The 19,573-nt window shown below is 39.4% G+C and overlaps 4 protein-coding genes across 10 annotated transcripts; 2 read left to right on the top strand and 2 right to left on the bottom strand.

The window, feature by feature from the left end:
• Window positions 1-5,696: 5,696 nt before the first annotated feature.
• On the bottom strand, window positions 5,697-10,902 carry LOC144704109 (uncharacterized). Of its 7 annotated transcripts, none has more exons than XM_078576354.1 (8): window positions 10,649-10,902; window positions 10,378-10,469; window positions 9,725-10,042; window positions 9,512-9,611; window positions 8,891-9,011; window positions 8,215-8,781; window positions 7,003-8,011; window positions 5,697-6,059 (listed from the first exon to the last, which is right to left on the bottom strand). In XM_078576354.1, the coding sequence occupies exons 3-8, from the start codon at window positions 9,918-9,920 to the stop codon at window positions 5,743-5,745; spliced, it is 2,310 nt and encodes a 769-aa protein (XP_078432480.1). In that variant the 5' UTR covers window positions 9,921-10,042; window positions 10,378-10,469; window positions 10,649-10,902; the 3' UTR covers window positions 5,697-5,742. The 7 variants fall into 7 exon arrangements, with proteins under 7 accessions (XP_078432480.1, XP_078432479.1, XP_078432476.1 ...); XM_078576353.1 differs by having other exon boundaries at window positions 10,369-10,469; XM_078576350.1 differs by having other exon boundaries at window positions 10,243-10,469.
• Window positions 10,903-11,047: 145 nt separating this feature from the next.
• LOC144704112 (Lojap-related protein) lies at window positions 11,048-11,916 on the top strand. Its single transcript, XM_078576359.1, has 4 exons — window positions 11,048-11,383; window positions 11,452-11,539; window positions 11,600-11,700; window positions 11,780-11,916. Exons 1-4 carry the CDS (start codon window positions 11,093-11,095, stop codon window positions 11,843-11,845), a joined length of 546 nt encoding a protein of 181 aa, XP_078432485.1. The 5' UTR covers window positions 11,048-11,092; the 3' UTR covers window positions 11,846-11,916.
• On the bottom strand, window positions 11,831-13,872 carry LOC144704111 (uncharacterized protein At4g14100-like). Its single transcript, XM_078576358.1, has 2 exons — window positions 13,388-13,872; window positions 11,831-12,083 (listed from the first exon to the last, which is right to left on the bottom strand). The coding sequence occupies exons 1-2, from the start codon at window positions 13,839-13,841 to the stop codon at window positions 11,890-11,892; spliced, it is 648 nt and encodes a 215-aa protein (XP_078432484.1). The 5' UTR covers window positions 13,842-13,872; the 3' UTR covers window positions 11,831-11,889.
• Window positions 13,873-15,413: 1,541 nt separating this feature from the next.
• Window positions 15,414-16,375, top strand: LOC144704689 (uncharacterized protein At4g14100-like). Its single transcript, XM_078577195.1, has 2 exons — window positions 15,414-15,941; window positions 16,054-16,375. Exons 1-2 carry the CDS (start codon window positions 15,476-15,478, stop codon window positions 16,218-16,220), a joined length of 633 nt encoding a protein of 210 aa, XP_078433321.1. The 5' UTR covers window positions 15,414-15,475; the 3' UTR covers window positions 16,221-16,375.
• The last annotated feature ends 3,198 nt before the right edge of the window (window positions 16,376-19,573 follow it).

Consider the following 19,573-nt stretch of genomic DNA (forward strand, 5'->3'; position numbering starts at 1 on the left):
ATTTATGAATTTTGAAAGTATTTTATTAATAAAATTAATGTAAGAAAATTAGGCTAAAAACTCTGAGGTCAAGGGAAAATAGAAACTCTTTTGAAAAGTATATAAACCATTTTAATTTTTAATAACTTGCATTTATTGTCCTATCAATGTTCATAGGTACATAAATAGTTTAAATTACTAATTAAATTAGCATGATATTTATGATAATTAATGAATATGACATATTATGTAGCCATAAGAATGGACACCCTGAAAGATAGTGATTCTCTTTATGAAAGGCATTCATTGAATTGATTTGTATGAATTGTTGGGTAAAATGAAAATAAATTCACAATTGGACTATAAAACACTATCTGATCTCAGTACCTTGCGAGGAACTAGTTCCACCCTTTATCTGCTCACTAAAAAAGTTCCTTCATCTTTTTCATGTGTCTGTCTTATATATGTATCGATGTGATCTATACGACGATGGGTCTCTTCTTGATTTTTTTCAATCCAACTTGAAGATCTAGTTTATCTTCCAATCATCAAGACTAACTTGAAGAAGTCAAATTCTCATAAGGGGAGAACAGATGGGGCACTGTCCAGATCTAATTGTCATGGGTACCAAACATGGATTCACCCTCTACTTACACCCATTTTGGAAGCTTTCACAAAACCCTTATAACTCAAGTAATTCCACCAAATTCCAAAGATCCGATGTGACCCTCTTGACCCATCTCTCAGTTTGCTTAGTATCTTTAATATATGAATAAAATTTATTTTGCAACCTAACTAATTAACTATGCTAATATATAATTTAATTCATGAAGGATTCAGTTAATGCAATCAATAGTTTAAGTTTTCAACCCATGAGAGAGAGATAAACCTCATGTTCTAGAAGATAAAAAATAATGATTAAACTCTCCCATGGAACCTTTACCATCATCAGTTATGTACATTCCTTCATTTGTGTGAGATTCCCCAATGGTAGTATACCTAACATCACATAATATCTGCCTTCAATTTCTGAGTGTTATTATAACTAACACCAACCATGTTGATTAATGTAATGGTTACGTAAATAATCCTCAGACTTGAGACACGAAGACACAAATTGGATGGTTGGTTTTGTTTTGACTATCACCTATTATTCCTCAAAAATGAGGTAGTCCTAGCAAAGATTCAGCAAGAAATCTATGAAGTCAAGATGAGAGCATTAAGCATTAGTTTAATAAGACATTGGTCCAAGGAATAATATGTATTTAAAATCATGGACATAATAGTGGAAATATCATTGAAGGTGTTCTTCAAAAGATCATCATCATGCATGATAACTAACTTCAATGACCTACTAATATTTGATAGTTACCCATACCCCAAGTCATTCAAGAGTCCCCCATCCACTTATACATCTAAGATTATACATCTAAGATTAAATGATGTTAAAGGTTCCATTATTAGGTTTTAGGGGCTTGATCTAGATGAAAAAAAAGTGATTCATGCAGCTGGAGACTTGAGATAGAATCAAAATGACATCAATAATATAAATGTTCTAATAACTTGGGCACAAATTGCACCTGTGATTTCTTGGATCCTCAAATGAGACTTATCAAACTACACAAGTGTGCAGCACATATACATACCCATGAAATCCCTAGGATGTTGAATCCCCTTCTTCACTTTGTTTAGTATGTTCATGCTCAACTATCAGCGTAACTTTGTCCCAAGCACATCAGGAATGGAAAGGAGATGAGGCGAGAAGGGAGAAGAAGGAGAATAGCACAATAACCTTTAATGTCCATCTAATTAATTAAAAATATCATCATGTAATTAATTATGATGAATTGATTTAACCCAATCAATAGATCTAGTCTCCAACCTTTTGGGGTGCCAAGATACACCTCGTGCTCTAGGAGATACAAAGTCTATATCAACTCATGGATATATGATGTATATCATTTGTTACCACATATGCAAAGTCCCCCATCCACTTGACACTCCTAAGACAAATTAGGGTACAGTAAACAATCAAAACATAATTGGTCATCCGAGCTAGTAATGATGCTTCAAAAATCATCAGAGAACTCTTCTCCTATATTCCGCTACCTAGGCCAGACACTTCATCACATCATCTTCCTTGAGTTGTTGAACACCCAATCATATTTGTAAATTTTTGTATGCACCAAAGGTAAGACTGTTTACAATTCCATGAGTCAGAATGTTGAGGTCATTCTCAAAATAAGTTTGTCCGTTTGCAATATGTCTTTGGTGTCTCAGATAAAACGATCACTTACTGTAGTGTGAGATGAACCAACCTAATTCACACTTTAGTATAATACAATTCAGCAATTCGTAGGGACCAATTCATTGAACTCCTTCCCCTAAAGATCACCCACTATCTACTCTATAGTATCTCCAAAATAATGGTTATGGGGCCGGTCATACTTATCATATGAGTGAAACTAGATAGTGATATCCTGTCTAGATACTTTGATTTCCTTCTCAAGTATCCCTCAAATAAGAATATGCTTAACACATTCTTAAAAACTAGTGATCTTTGTATCATGATCTCATTATGATTCACTAAGTCTGAGCATGTATTCATAGACTTCATTATAATAAATGCATTGAATTAATCAACATGGAACAAGATATGGAACGTGTGATTGGCCCACCAGCCCATATATTTCCATCATCAATGAGAGACTTGACACATGCCATTATATCTTTTCAAGCACAAGGTGTAGCTTGGCACCCTATTAGTTGGTAACTCAAACTATTGATAGGGTAAAGTTGATCATTGATTGATTAATATATATGTTGGTGTATTTAATTAACAGTAAGGTTTACCGACAAAGGTTATCAGGCTATTAGAGTTATTGACTCAAGTGCCACATGAGTTTAGAAGGTCATAGATAGAAGACTTTTGGACATTAGTGGAAATACCATTGGTTGGAAACTTTTATGAATTTTAACCTATAACAAAGAGTTTGACAAAATTTGCAAAGATAATTTGTGAAGTTAAATTTGAGGGTATATATAATAGAGTGCACCTACTTTTGATAGCCATACAAGTAACTATTGACTGCCCTCCTCTCTCTTCTTTTCATTTTCCCAAGTGTTGCTTCTGAAGAAATAGATGGTGAGGAAATCTACTCAATGTTTTGTGGCAAATTTCAAGGGATTACTGAGGAGATCAAACACTCAATATTTTAAGATACAACCAAAGGTCAGACATGAGGATTGTTCAAATTGACTGATCCAAGGAAACAAGACATTGTGTATTCCATCCATGAAAAGGTGATGTGATCATCTATTTTTTCTATGTTAATATTTGTTTTTTATTTGGTTTTCCTATGTGAAACACTTCTGACTGTACATGCAATAACAACTCATATGTGAAATTTCTAATATATCATGTTCATCAATTTATTATGGCTGATGAGCTTCACAATAAATATCAATATTAATGTGAGATGATGAAAGTATTTGTTTTTTTAAGAACTCTGTGAAGCCTACCAATATATGATACTTTTATCTCCACTAAAACTACCACACGAATGTTGCATATTATTCTATGTTCCTATAATAGAGTATCACTTAACATTACTTCATTATTAATACTCTAAAAGATAAAAAATATTTAATGATTAATATCATTTCAACTCCTCAAATAGCTAATACTATCCTTCAATATCACAATGAATATCAAATGAAGAATGTATGTTCTTTAACGATTTTGCCTTTCTTATATTTCTAGAGATATTATTGATTATAATTTAGTTCAACAATTAATCAAGGTTTTACTAAACTATCATTGAATTACTCAAGTATTTATTCTCCAACATATATACATATATAACTTGATGGTTAATTCCCTAAAGTGTTTTGAATAAATATAAATACATATATCCACGTCCTTCAAAATATCTCTAGTACATACCCTGAAATGCCACAAATAAAGGAATCCAAAATAAAATATCAAAGAGATATAAAACAAAAATGAGAACTAGATAGCTTTAGAATACCTAGATAAAATTGACTTTCACCTTTCAATTTTTATGTGCATCATTGTATAACTAATCTTTACAAAAAAAATATTTTAATCTAATGGGCCCATTAAATGGTACGGGCAGACTGGTCAAAAAATACTCCCACATGTCAAGACCAGTAAGTCACAAAATAAATAAATAATATTTCAATAATAGAAATAATGCCCCTATTTAAAGTTTGGATCATTATAGAAATGCATAACAGTATGGTAGAGGTCAGTACACATATATATACCAAAACTAGCTCAAACATAAAATTTCGAGGGTTACCTTGGATAAATGAAAAAGTAAGGTATTGAGAGACTTAAAATTTTAAAATCAGGAATGATTGAATTCAACCTTAAAAAAGTCATGAAAAAAGCAATTTAAAATACAACAAAAATACAAAGTTATTGAATATTTGTTCATTATTTGAGACACTGCCATTTGTTTTACCGAAAATGAGATGTAAAACTTTTGATGTAATTTTATCTCAAAGCCTTGTTATCTCTGGGTTACAAATATTTTTGGTGAACTAGGTCAAGATAATTGCATCAACTTTTCTATGTGCCTTTATTTGATTCATACATAATTATTTTTCTTTTAAAGATGAATGGTTTAATTCAGTGTTAATATGATTGAGGTGAAATTAAACCACTGATTGATATCTATGAAACAAAAACCACTCCGAAAACCTTACTTTTTCTGCACAGTGAGTTCAGGTCGGTTCACAAGGGATGAATCAAATTATAATAATTTTCCACATGCAAACTAGAAAATTGATTATACTCCTGGGAAGTATCTACTTCATTCGGAATCTTGTTGATTGAATATGCTATATTCAAAACGAACTAACTTTTGTAAATATTCTAAACGCAGTTTAAACGGGAAGATTTTTGTTGAAGAATTAAATGAAAATCTTGTAGGACATAGGATTGAATAAAAGATCAGAGTCAATAGGGGAAATCTTTCACTCTCATGCAGCTATAAAAGGTTGAAAAGACAAAATATGGAAATCTTTAGCCATATCTGCTAATCTAATTGATCGTCTGACAAGTTTATATTCGAAATAGATAATAGAAGGAAGATTGACATCTGATTAACCTGGTTTCCACACGGAGTGATCCCATTTTATGCCACATTCATCACTTCATTTGATCAACCAAAAGAATATTCCCGTTAGTTCATGACAGATATTTCCTTTAATCTTCGATCATTTAACAAGCATTTTGATGCAATGAACTGAAAGTGAGTATAAAAACACACTGGCAAGGCGTAACTTTTTCTCTTGAGAGTTCTGACAGAGATATCTCCAGATAATCTTCACTTTCAAATAAAAACTTGTTATGTTGAGAGTTTTCCTCAAGTAATACCTTTGCAGGTTTTGCCATTTCTTTGTCTCACATTTATTTCTGATTCGGCGTTCTTTTTTCCTGCTAATTTTCCAATTAACATCCTCCTCCCATTTCCTTTTACCTTTAATGAAATATATATCCGTCTTTTCTGGCTTTTTTCTGTACTAACTATGCTGCAATAGCCTAATCTCCATATTTAGCCCAGAAGTAACATCTAGCTCGTCTAATTAGGTCATATTTTGCCTGGTTGGACATCAGTTCTCTTGGAACTCGATCATTCCAACAACTACGTCATTAAATTGAGATGGATGCCCCAACATTATGAAAATTAGTTGAGACAAATAAATATAAACAAACCGTATGTATAAGAAATTCTACATCACCGTGCACTTACACTTTGAAGCCACTTCCTGGGGCTTTGATCTCACGTCTGAAGAAGCTGACTGAGACACATTCCTTTTGACCTGTATTTGGTCACCATCGTCACATGAAGACTTTCTGGGTTGACTTATGGGAGGCCGATCGACGGAAACAGCAGGAGGCGATGACGATGATAACTTTTCGTTTTCTGTTTCCACGGCCACTGCCTCATGAACATTGTTGAAGAGTTTACGATCAGCTGCTTCATCCAATGTTAAACTCATTGACTTACTATGTCTTCCTTGACCATTGACTACGATGGTCGACTTACCTGTTGGTATAAAAAAACACCGTCAAAAACGATCCCTCATCTCCATAAGAAATGTCTACGAAGGTAAAAAAAAATTGATTTTTTTACGCGACTCCAAGTCAAATGTAAATAAATGTAATTTTATGTGACTTCATCAGCTGAATCACGCAAGTAATAGAAATTTTATGTGAAATTTTTTTTCCTAAATTTAATGTTTTCTCTTTCAGTGCTGGATGTTTACTCCTGTGACTTAACTCCAAAAAGCACAAGAATCACCCTAGCAGCAGACAACTGCTTACTTTAGCAGGGTGCTTCTGTAATTATAATACTCCAATAGAATAAGTTCCTCCTAGAACGCACTCTGAGCCAAGAGAAACATCAGATTGGGTTCTTCATGACGACTTCTTCATCATTGTCATTCTTTGTCTGTGAATGGTTGACATATGACAATGATGACTTGTCATGGTCTCTTATCACTTTCTCTATTTTTACACTTCCAGATGACGAGGACGATGAAAATTTCGTCCTCGTCATTCCGGCTACAGAGGACAGTGACCACGATGACTGGTCATCAACCTGCATAGATGACGAACTTGCCATCATTGCAGAACCCTTGCACCAAACTAGGGGCAATTTTATCATTTTAACGCAAACAATTAAGGGAGTACCAAGTATAGCACCTTTAGAGCATTGGAAAAAATAAACTGGCCCTTTATGTTAAAACACATGAAAACAGATTTAAAGGTAGGTATGTCAAATTCACAGGGTTCCACAGGAGAAAACTATTTAGGCTCCCGATCCTACGATAATGCACAGTCAAAGAGAATTCTCCATCTTTGATTCTGAAAAAAACGTACAACCCTGAAAACATTTGTATTATTAAGCATGCGCCTAAAAAATGAGCACGATTATGCAACACCATAGAAGTATGCACAGATAAAAATTAAGTAAAGTAACTAGATACCATTGCCATCATTATTGCCGTCAATGATGTTTGTCTCCTCTTGCGTCTGAGAAGTATCAGCTAATTTTGAAGAAATGTGTACCATACGTTGAGATACACTATTGTTAGGAGTCTTTTTCATCACATCTCTTTTTCTGGCAGGGCATGAAACATTTTTTGTACTGTGCTCAGTTCTTTGGGAATTCGAGGTATCAACCATATTGCAGAGTCCATCACTCTGTTCAACTCCCGACGGTGTAGTGAACCTTGCACTTGAAGAATTTAAATCACAGCGATTACTCTCCCAACTTTTCTTTTGTTCCTCATTAGAATTTCTGCACCTAGTTTCTGACATATGAGATGCATCGTGACCAAGTTGTAACGTGTGACACCGATCAGATGTAGACTGATTGCGTTGAAGATAACCAAAACCCTGAAAACCTTGTGAAACAATGCCCAAAGATCGTACGCATTGTTCACTATCAGTTAAACCTTTCCCTATTTCTATACAACATCTTGGGCAGAAAGGAACTGTTTCGTTTGATATTTTCGACGGTTGGAAGACTACGTTGCATTTCTGACAAACGGCCAACTTTTTCTCGACTTTCCCTGTACATGATAGTTCTTCAACAGTCTGAATGCCAAACTCTAATTGATACGGTTCGCTATGGTTGATTCCGACATGTCCAGACATCTTTCTATCCAATTTATCCTCTACGAAAACAGGTTTATCCTGCAATCGATCAGGTTTATTCCCACTATCTTGAGTTCCCATATTCACTTCAACCCCAATTTCTGATTCAACTTTACCCGACTTGTTCACAGCAAGCTCCCTCCGATCAATGCCACTGACTTCACACTTTTTTTCAGTACTGGCTGCTCGTTCAAAACTTGGATTGCTGCTAGTTTGGAGAGAAGAATTCCAAGAAGCGAAGGCATGATCAGTGATGATTGACTTTTTATTGTCCAGATCCCTTGGCGCGTTTGTCAAAAGTGGCCTGAACTTGTGGTGAGGAACTTTTCCTTGATCCTGAAATGGGTAAGAAATCAAACATTACAAAAGGATAAATACATGTGCGTTCAACAATTAAAATATTAAACCGAATTCCTAACACTTTGATTCTATATTGGAGAAACAAAGAGAACAAACAAAGCCCAGTTATAATTTAAAGATAAATAAAGGCCCTTATTATCGTCAAACAAAAAGCAATAAAGTTGAGACGAAAATTTTACCATCTTCTGAGGGTATGTGCTGGATGAGCTTCTTGTGTTCCTGACACCGGCAGAGTTTTCAATCTTTCTGATGGTTGGCTGGGATGAGATTCTCATACTTAGAGGAAGAGCAGAGTCAGCGTCATCATCACAAGATGATGTAACAGACCCTTTACTCATGGAACTGAAGTGATCATGATCATTGCTCTGAGAGGACCCAACACTTCTGGAGGTGAACGACCCCCGTCGGCTGTTCAAACGCCCCCTGTGAACAGTTTTAGACGATGGCGAAGAATCCCTCCCACGTGCCGCCGACCAGGATGAAAGAGAATCGCGAAGAGTATGAGGTGTTTCTGATCTCATCGAAAATGCTGCTGGTCTCCCAACAGAGGCTGTAGTACTACTAGACCCACTACTCGATCTTCTATGCATTGCCTGTTTGTAACTAGGAGTTGCTGATCTTCGCAATGGTGTCCCAGGATTCGTTATGGAAGCAGGGCTAGAATTGCGTTTAGAAGGTGATCTTCCTCTTCCTGGAGTTGATCGCCTTGGGCTGGCACTGCTCCTGGTCCTCCGTTCCTTTTCGGTCTGTGATCAGATAAAAGAAGAATTAGAGAATTTTTTACCACAAACAGTTAATGTCCATCACACTTATGCAGAAAACAAAGAAAAAATGGAATAAAGCATTGAATCTTACAGAAAAACAAGTCGACACTGAAGCATGGACTTCTGGTCTTCCCCGGGAAAGAAACTGGGTAGCTCGCGACTCCTCATCATCCAAAAATGGAAAAAGAGGAGTCCCCGGAGGAGTTACGAGCCTGTTCAATCAGACTCTCATTGTCAAATGGTACCATCATAATACAAATATCAATATGAATTGGGAAAAACATGCCCAACACAAGTTTGATTATGAAAGGGGAAATGATGCAGTTTGGGGATGAATAATTCAACCAACATCCTTGCTGGCAAAATTGACCCAACAAAAAACAGGATTATTCTCAGAAACACACGAGCTCCACAAACATGACAACACAACGTAGGACGCATGTTGTTCCAAATGATCAATAGAGTCGGATTCCTTCCCACCCCTAACTATTTCATCTGAAAACGGAATTAGAATTTTGCCCTGTCGAAGAATTATACCTTATACATTTTACGATGGATCCATAAGAATTCAAGAAATGTCCGAATGATCATTTTCAGAATCAACTAGCGTGGCGCGCAAGGGGATAACTTACAATAGATAAACCGGTCAATTGGAAATAAATTGGCTGAAGACGCGATTGACTGCCCACCATGGAGAGGAAACAGAACTCACCAGTCGTAATTAGACTTCTCAGAACCCACGTACAGCAGATCACTGCCATCCGCATAAACTGGGCCGTGGAGCTTGAAATCGGAAAAGAATCGTAGCTTAGCTGGTCGACAAAAGACAAAAGAGCATCAAGATACGGAAGAATCTTTAGCTTAGGAAGACAGATTTCGAGAAAAAAATAATAAACGAATTTTCTTAGGTTCAATGAGTACCCACATATCGAGTCGTCCAGATCATCAGTTGAATTCAACAAAAAATTATCGCCATCTCTCGCCTGAATATCACTGAACAGAACGAGATCATCATCTTTGACTTTGATCGAAAGTCTGCCGTCAAAGCTGTGCCCTCTCTTATGGTTCTCCGATACAAAGCCTCTCTTAGAGGAAAACCTCATCGACGAGGAGAGGGTCATCGTATGGCCGACAAAGGAAGATCACCTATTATAACATTCTTCGGAAGAGATAATATTCGAAGTCCCACCACAGGCGAAAGGAGACGCGGCAAAAAAATTTCTCTGGGAGAAGAACATTCTTCCTGTAAAATTAAGTACCATTAGGTTTCCTAGATCAAACATAGACCTAAAAGGCTTGCTAAGAGGAAGTATGAAATTATGGTTTAACGCAAGAACGGTAGAGTTGCGACAAAACTATGAAATTCATCGAGCAGAAGAAAATGGTTATACGAAGATATGATCAAGGTCTGAACAGGAAATGCCAGTTAATTATCCCGCATACCTCTTTTACGAAAAACACGGGAAAGAGGGCAACACACTTCACTACGAACAAAGAACAGTCATCGGGAAACAGGCAGAAATACGGCAGAATCGATGATTCTACTCGACGAATAGGCAACCAGAGGACCTTTAAAACCTCAGCACATTTTACGAAGATCGGCGGCCGAATTCCCCGAAAGATGAGATACTACTCCAGCTCCATCATCCGAGGCCCCGAGGCAAAGATCCCTGCGCAATGCCAGCGCTCAAAGGAATTCAACCAAAAAAAAAAAAAACAAAGCCACAAACAACAATACATTAAGCCGCACGATCAAAACTCAAGCAATTCAAAATCAGAAGAAAAACCAGCCGATTTTCTTCTCAAAATCAATCCATTCCATCTCAATGCTCCATCGCCTACACCTTACCGACGATCGCCGACTCCTCTTTCACGAATTTCCTCATCCTCCTCGCTTTATCACCGCCGCTGTCACCGATTCCGCCTCCATCCGTGATCTCCCCAAGCTTTTCTTCTCTTTCCCATCGGACGAGTAGAGAGAGAAACAGGGGAGAAGGTAGAGAGAGAGAGAATTATTAAAGTACGAGTCGACGAGCGGGAAAGTGCGGGGGAACCGCAACTTACATTCAATTAGATTTACGCCGCCCGATTTCCCGCCAGCTGCGCCCCGCCCGCGAGTGACCCTCTCCTTATCCTCACCGCCATCCTCCGCGGAGCACCGTACCGCGCTTTCCGCCATTTTTAAAAATAATTTAATACCGACTTATTCGATTCTCTTTCTCTATTCGATATTTGGGGGTTTTAATCCCTTATATGCGCTCGGGGCTCGATTTAGGGGCGGATAGACTCTACGATGTCCGCGGCGGCGAGATGGCGAGCTCTGGCGATCTCCTCGAAGATTCTTCCTCTTCCTCGTCGATGGAGCGATCTACTGTTCTCTCGAGGACTTGGATCTCTCTCGGCGCCGGATTTGAAGAGATGCTTGGAGCTGGAGGAGATCGAGAAGGTATTGAATGATGTCAAGGCCGGCGACGTGAGAGTGATTCCGGTCGGGAAGCAGTGCGGATGGACGGACCACATGGTTGTGGCCACCGGCAAGTCGGCGTGGCACGTTCGCAACATCGCTCAAGCTCTAATTTACAAGGCAGGCTCTTTTCCCCCGATTTGATTCGAATTCCTGTATGTTCATCTTCGTAATCGTCGGAGAAACAGGCGAAGCAGAAGCAGCGAGGAGCCGATCGAATGCTTCTTCCCCGCATTGAAGGACAGGACGGAGGAAATTGGATCGTCGTCGATGCCGGTGAGTTTCCGGATTTCGGTTCATTCTCGGTGGAAGGGTGTTAGAACTTCGTGAGAACAGGCTCCGTGATCGTCCACGCTCTGGACGAGAAGGCGAGGTCCTACTACAACCTAGAGAATCTCTGGACGGAGGAGAAGCTTCCAGAAGGCAACAACAATCAGGTAATTTAAATTAAATTATCTTTCTGGGGATTTTAAGACGGGGTGGTTTTTTTTTAAAACGGAATTATTTATTTTACAGGAATTAGTGAGGGCCTTCAAGAAGACCAGACCAGAGAACAACTCCAAGAAGCGCGCGGAGAAATAAGCGTTTTCTTCATTTTGAAAAAGTTTATTAGCGGATATTAGTTTTTAATTAGAGGAAGTGCGCTTACCTGAGTTTTTGATGAGGAGGCTGAGCTGGCGGAACAGGTCGTGGGGCCCACCTGTGGCGCGGGGTGGCTCGTCGCGCGGCTCGGTCTCGGGGAAGCAGTAGACCGGGGCTTGCCAGGCCGGGTCCGGGAGGACCGCGCCCACCTCGAACGTCATCACGTGCATCGACATCCCTGTACGCGTCAACCGTTGGATTAAATCATAGCCGTCCGATCGAACAAACCTTGCATCTAACGTAAGAATTAAAATATCCTCGAAATTTAATAAATATTTTTTCAAACGGAATAATTGTAAATCAGTGTTCCGAATAACGTAAGGATCTAACTTCCGAGCTTATAATTGAGATTATTTTATCCGGCAGACCATCTGAAACAGGAAATTTATTGTGGCCAAGATTATGTTCATCAGAGACGGGAAATCAAATAGAGAAAATGATAATCTTAATCCTTTTCAACTTCAGAGATTATGAGTTGTAATCTGGGAGCAATGATTAATGACAAAGTAGAATCTTCCAAATTTATACCACTGAAGAAGACGCATTGACCGACTGATCAGGAAATCAATTGGAGAAAATAATCTTCCACATCATTTTCAGCTTCAGAACGCTCAAGATGTTAACCAGCAGTAATGATCAAGATACTTTAACATGCAGATCACCCGAAACAGAGAATCAATGACAGATCTTTACCAATGAGTAGGATCTTGCAAATCTTTTCCCGTGATTAAGACAACGGGGGAGAATGATTGTGATTATGATGTTACCCGGGAGTCATGATTAAGATACTTAAATAGGAAGATCATCTGCAACAGAGAATCAATGGCAGAGTAGAATCTTGCAAATCTTTGACCAACCAACTGATAGGCTAAGAACAAAAAACCAAGTATAGAAAAGAATATTCCACATCATTTTCAGCTTCAGAACTCTTAAATTGTTGCCCGGGAGTATTGATTAAGATACTTTAATAGGAAGATCATCTGAAACAGAGAATCAATGACAGAAGAATCTTCCACATCATTTTCAGCTTCAGAACTCTTAAATTGTTACCCGGGAGTATTGATTAAGATACTTTAACAGGAAGATCATCTGAAACAGAGAATCAATGACAGTAGAATCTTCCAAATCTTTACCAATGATTAAGACACCGGAGAGACATGATTATGATTAAGATGTTACCCAGGAGTAATGATTAAGAAACTTTAACAGGAAGATCATCTGAAATAGAAAATCAATGACAGAGTAGAATCTTCCAAATCTTTACCAATGATTAAGACACCGGAGAGACATGATTATAATTAAGATGCTACCCAGGAGTAATGATTAAGATACTTTAACATGCAGATCATCTTAAATAAAGTAGAATCTTCAAAATATTTACCAAATATTAAGAACCAGAAATCAATTGCAGACGGTAAAAAATCAGGAACCGACGTCGCTGCGATGAATCATACTGCGCGATAAGCTCAGATTACAACTCACCGGTGAAGAAATCCCACCGCACGGGACGTTTGGAAGCGACATCCTCGTAGTACCAGATGAAATCCAGCTTCTGCCACAGATCGCAGAGGAATCCGTCAGTGTTCACGCGGCCGAGATAGGTTGCATCGGAGAGGAAATCAGGCCGTAGCAGGCCGACGGGAAACGAGACGCGTCGGCAAGTCCCGCCATCGCCGAGCGTGTAGTAGAAGGAAGTGCCATTATCCCACTCGAGATCGTACAACACCTCCGAGAGCTGCCCTTGCAAGATGTTGAAGTTCCTCCCGTTGGGGAGATCGTACCAGAGATCGTCGATCTGGAGCTTGCCGGTAGTGGTGAGATTCACGTAGAGCATCGCGTGAAATTGCTCCGGCCATGGCTTGGGGATCGGATCTTCCCCTTTGCAGATCGCCCGAGTGAAGACGAGGAGGACGAAGATGAGGATGAAGCTCCTCATAATTTGTGCGATGAACTCCGAAACGATCCAAAACAACTTCGGATTTTATCCGTCTAGGCTTGTCGAATGGATGACGGATGACTGATGATGTATCGTCGTCCGTTCCGTCATTTTCGTCATCCCTAATCGGCAAATAAATTGTAGTTCCGGATCGTCCGGGACGTGGACGAAGAACGGGATGGGACGAAGATTGTCTCGTCAGACGTCCAGAATCAGTGCAGGGACGCGGATGGGACAGTTTTTTCGTCCAATACTCCTGACGGACGATTTCTTCCTCCCGTCTACCAAAACCGACCCGTCCGGAGGTCTCGGGACGAATTTCAGTCCCAATTTTCGTCCAACCTCACGGACGAGACGATTTTTTCGCCCTGGCACGAAAGAACCATCCCGTCCGCGTCCCTGCACTAGTGTAGTTCAGGAGAGTCCAGGACGTGGACGATGGACAGGACGAAGATCGTCTCGTCCGATGTCCCGAGTCAGTGCAGGGACGCAAACGGGACGGTTTTTTCTTCCGAGATCTCCAGACGGGGTGATTTTTTCGTCCCGTCCGGAAGTCTCGAGACGAATTTGCGTTCCGATTTTCGTCCAGTCTCACCGACGGGATAATTTTTTCATCATGGGACGAAAAAAGCCCTCCCGTTCGCGGTGTGGATGGGAACCAGTTATGATGCGGACTAAGGCCATAAACGATGGGGATGGTGACTATCGATGACTCATAAGACTATATCCACTATGGAGACAATAACCATCGACAATGCAGACGATGACACTGCAGCCCACAGGTCCAACGAGCATAGAAAACGGGGATGATGACTGTTGACAATTCAGTAGATGACCGTTGAGGACACAGATGACAACAATAGTTCTCCATAATTGTGTGAATAATTCTGAAATACAACTTTGGATTTTATCCTTCTATCTAGGCTTATCAGAGGGATGACGGATCGTCATCCATTCCGTCCAATTCATCCATCCTTCATAGTCCTGAGCAGTGGACGGATGGCTGTACAAATTGAATTCAGTCATCAGTCATCAGATGTTAGTGATGATTGTCGACGACAACCATGGACGAAGGGGATGACGACCGACATGTATGGTTACTGATGATAACAGGGATGAGAATTGTCGAAGACACTAATGACGACCCCCCACGACGAGGGTAAGACAAGTGTCAATGGGGGGCCCACGACTGCTGACGATGTGGACGATGAGGACGACAATTATGCATAAGATGTTACCAAGTGTGGACAGTGGGTACAATGACTGTTGACGACGGGGATGACTGTTGACGAGGACGATGACTGTTGACGACGGGGATGACTGTTGACGACGGTGATGACTGTTGAAGAGGACGATGACTGTTGACGACGAGGATGACTGTTGACGAGGACGATGACTGTTGATGACGAGGATGACTGTTGATGAGAACGATGACTGTTGATGACGAGGATGACTGTTGACGAGGATGATGACTGTTGACGACGGGTATGACAATCATAGTTCCTCATAATTGAGGGGTTTTATCCTTTTGGTGTTTGTGCTAAAAAACATGTGACTTCGTCATAAAAAAGCCCTAATTTCAAAATATCTCGTCCTCGATAGATAGCCAGCCACCTCTTCCTTGAAGGTCGTTCATGGCGGGACGTTCTTGGGAGGTGATTCCTTTGATTCTCGTTGTTCTTCTTCTCGTCGTCTCTAGCGATGGCGCGGCGGAAGCTCCGACTCCGACGCCATGGCCGATTCAATTCCACTCCATCCTCTTCATGAACTACTCGGGCACGATCTCGCTGATCGATCTCTGGTACGATTGGCCGCGGGGACGCAATTTCAACATCATTCGGAGCCAGCTCGGCGGTCTGCTCTACGATCTGGAGTGGAACAACGGTACCTCGTTCGTGTACACTCTGGAGGATCCGCGGCGCTGTAGTATATTGGACGTCGGAGTGGGAATTCTTCCCCCAAATTGGCTGCACGGGGCCGAGTACCTCGGCCAGGAGCGCGTCGACGGCTTCCTCTGCAATGTCTGGAAGAAGGTGGACTTTATCTGGTACTACGAGGACGTCGTCACCAAGCGGCCCGTCCACTGGGTGTTCTACACCGGTAGATTGCTCCAATCTTCTCCTCCTTGCCTGAATTTACCTTATAGGGTTCTTGAAATCGTTCTTCTTCTTCTTCTTTGTCTTGTTGAAATCGTTGGAAACTTGAATTTCAGGCAGATCAGCGCATGTGATGAGCTTTGAAGTCGGGGCGACGCTGGAAGACGAGAAATGGCAAGGTCCAGCCTACTGTTTCGATGAAGAAAATCGGATCAGCTCGATGGTGGATTCTCGGAGGATTTTAGCGGATGAACGCTCTTTCAGAGGTCTCCCTGGTCTGTGAAATCAGTCTTTCTTCAATCAATCTTGGTTCTGTGGATTCTGTTAACTTGTGCAGAAACTTATGTTCATGTTGAAGAGAGTTCTTTGAGAAATCTTTCCGGGTTCTGTAACTCAGTGCAAAATATTATGCTAATGTTGAAGAGGGTTCTTGGAGAAGTATTCTTGGCCCGAGTTGGGAATCACTGAACTTTGGTTTTTAGCAAAACCCTAAACCTGTCTAAATAAAAACTTCGGTTTGGACCCGGATTCAGATTTTAAAAATATAGTCGCGAACTGAAGTGCATTGTTCTTTGGTAATGTAGGTATGTTGTCAAGTGATTCATGTAAATATTTACCAACATTCCTGATTAAATGCGAGCTTCTTTGTTGGGTCTAACATTGTTGGAATACCCAATATGTTCCATCTTCGTGTGAAACTCGCTCTCCAACAACTTCTCCCTCCTCCTAATTTGTGCATCTTCGTGAGATCTTGATTTTTCAATGCTTGTATGTACTTTTGTTGCACATTGGAGATGATTATTTAGAGCATCAACTTCGTCTTGCAGTTGTCTAGTAGACATTGATATCCGATGAAAACAGGTGTTATAGTGACCTTTGACTTTGAAAGAATTGTAGTAGCATAAAGAAAAGCTTGAAATTCATCAGCGAATATATTTAGAAGACCCTCTCTTCAAGCGTGATGGAAAAGCTCATTTTTATTTGTATTAAGATAATCACTTGCTGTCATGTCTTGAACTTCCCTCCCCTCCCGATCTGATTCAATCATAATTTATGATTAAATTGTTGTTTGGCATATCCAATTCATCACATATATTGTGGTAGTGGTGGATCATTTTGCTGTGAAGTCCTGCCTACAATGATAGTGCGCCCCTCAGTCTATAAAGTATCTCTTTATGTAATTTTAGAATGTCTTCAGCTTCAATTGCACGTTCTTCATTAACTGCAATTGTCGAACGTCTGGATCTCGTGATCTAATAAAAATATACAGACTCTATGGGTTGATCACCGAGTTCGGGTGGTCTTCCCTCTTTTCTTTCAAATATATGTATGTGTATATATATATACAGACTCTAACTAACTAACTATCTACTTAACTACCAAATATGTAATATAAATAAATAAAACTTAATTTCAAATCCTCACTTCTTCAATCATTTTTTCTTTGTCCTACAACTACGTTCGGAACATGGGCCATCACTGCTTGTTTTAACTTGAGTGTGTATCTTTAAATAACCATTCTATAGTTGCAATCATAGTTATATCATGGTCACTGCTATCATAACTAGTAGTGATGGAAGACACCTAAAAGGGGGGAAGTTGGCGTTCATCAGTTAGAAAATAGGCCAACAAATGATGTATAGTTTTCTGGTTATCTTGTCAGTGAGATTGGCCCTCTGACGCAGAGCTTCATATGTTTGTCAAATATGAGCCTTCAAGAGATTGAATTAATTGTGTGACACTAAAAATCATTTATAAATCATTTGTGCCTCACTGATATAGTAAAAATTGTTCCCAAGTATAGCCACATGGTATTAGTTCCAGTGTCCTTCGTGAGGGTATACCTTATCAACGGGGCTAAGAACCCCTTTTGCAAGTCTCAAGTTGTGTACATTAACTACATCCAGTCTCGAGTATGTCTACCTTGGCTCCTCCAATCCTCACAATGGAATCAAGATCTGTACACACCTCACTAGGGTTGAAAGACTACCTTAGGACGAGATGCAGAGGACACCCCCATGGCAGTCCCTACCACTCACCGTTGACTTATATCACTACCCACTCCGGTCTTGTCTCCGTTGTTGTCAAATGCTCTGACTTCCTCAAGCTGACCTCCTCGCCAATATCCCATATCATTGCAGATGTATCGTGCCTCTAGGCGGTGTGCTTCTCAACATAGGCAGTGTATCATGTACTCCCTAAAATTTTGGTCTACACATCCTCCAGATCACAAATACTCGATGAACCAAATAGAATTTGTATCTAACGTAGAGATGCATTCAATTTGAACTGGAGAGAAATGAGTGCTCAAAAAAGTGCAATTAACTACCTAAAAGGGATTATCTTGGACATGGGGTTGACTTTGACTTAGGTTGACATTTGAATGTTGTTGACTATTTATAAATGGTTGACAGTTGACCTATAGTCGACCTTGGTATTCATTCTACCTTTGACATGTAGTTGAATTTAGGCCTAACTTGACTTTGATATATGATTGACCATTGATATTAGTTGACTTTTGGCAATAACTAACTTTGATATAATGTTGACTTTGACATTTTTGGGTGCACTTTGACCTAAAATTGAATTTTGACTTATTTTAACCTGACATGGCTTTGTCATATGGTTGACCTTTGACTTATAGTTGCCTTTTGGCTTAACTTGACTTTGACCTAAACATGACTTTTACATATGTTCATTTTGTCTTTAATTTAAGTTGACATACTAATGACGTTTGCCCTATTGTTGACTTTTGACTTGATTTTTACCTGACTTTACGTTGACACATGGTTGACCTTTAACTTATAGCTGCCTTTGACTTAACTTGACTTTGGCCTAACTTTTACATATGGTTGACATTTGACCTATAATTTACTTTTTTACTCTGATTTGACTTTGACCTATGGTTGACTATGACCTTTGTCCACTTTCAGAAAGAGTTATTATGTATTCAACAACGAGAGGATATTTGATCAATAAATAAGGAGATAAATGATGGATTGAACAATAGCAATCAGAATTATGAAATGTTCTGAAATGTGCAAATAGATAGCAGGAATAACGTATTAATAAAATGGGGATAGTGATCAATGGGGTGAGAGGTAAATAATCAACCAATTATAAACATTTATTAAGAAGATAATTCATAAGATAAACACACCTATCTCAGTACTCAGTGTAGTGAATGTCAATGTCAAAGTACTCTTACGTTAAAAATGATATGAGGAAAAAATGAATACGAATGAAAAGTTGAACGGGAAGGGAAATTGAAGGGGAAAGAACAAGATTGATAGGGAAGATACAAAAAAATTGATTAGAAAGAAAGAGATTGACCGGGACTAAAGAGACTGACTGGGAAGTAATAGATTGACCAGGACGAAAAGATTGATCAGGGCTGAAGAGATTGAAGGGGAAGAAAGAGATTAATCATGACAAAAGAGATTGATCGGGACTTTTGAGATTGATTATGGGGAAAAAAAGATTCATCGGAAAGAAAGAAAATGATCAAGAAGGACGAGTGAGGGGAAAGAAAAACTGGATTGAAACACAATACTGAATGTGAATAAAGAATTTAACAGATGGAAAATATTGAACGGGGGAGAAATATTGAATGGGAAGAAGAAAAATTGAAATTGA

The sequence above is a fragment of the Wolffia australiana genome, chromosome 6 (genome assembly GCF_029677425.1).
Source record: "Wolffia australiana isolate 7733 chromosome 6, ASM2967742v1".
NCBI lineage: Eukaryota > Viridiplantae > Streptophyta > Magnoliopsida > Alismatales > Araceae > Wolffia > Wolffia australiana.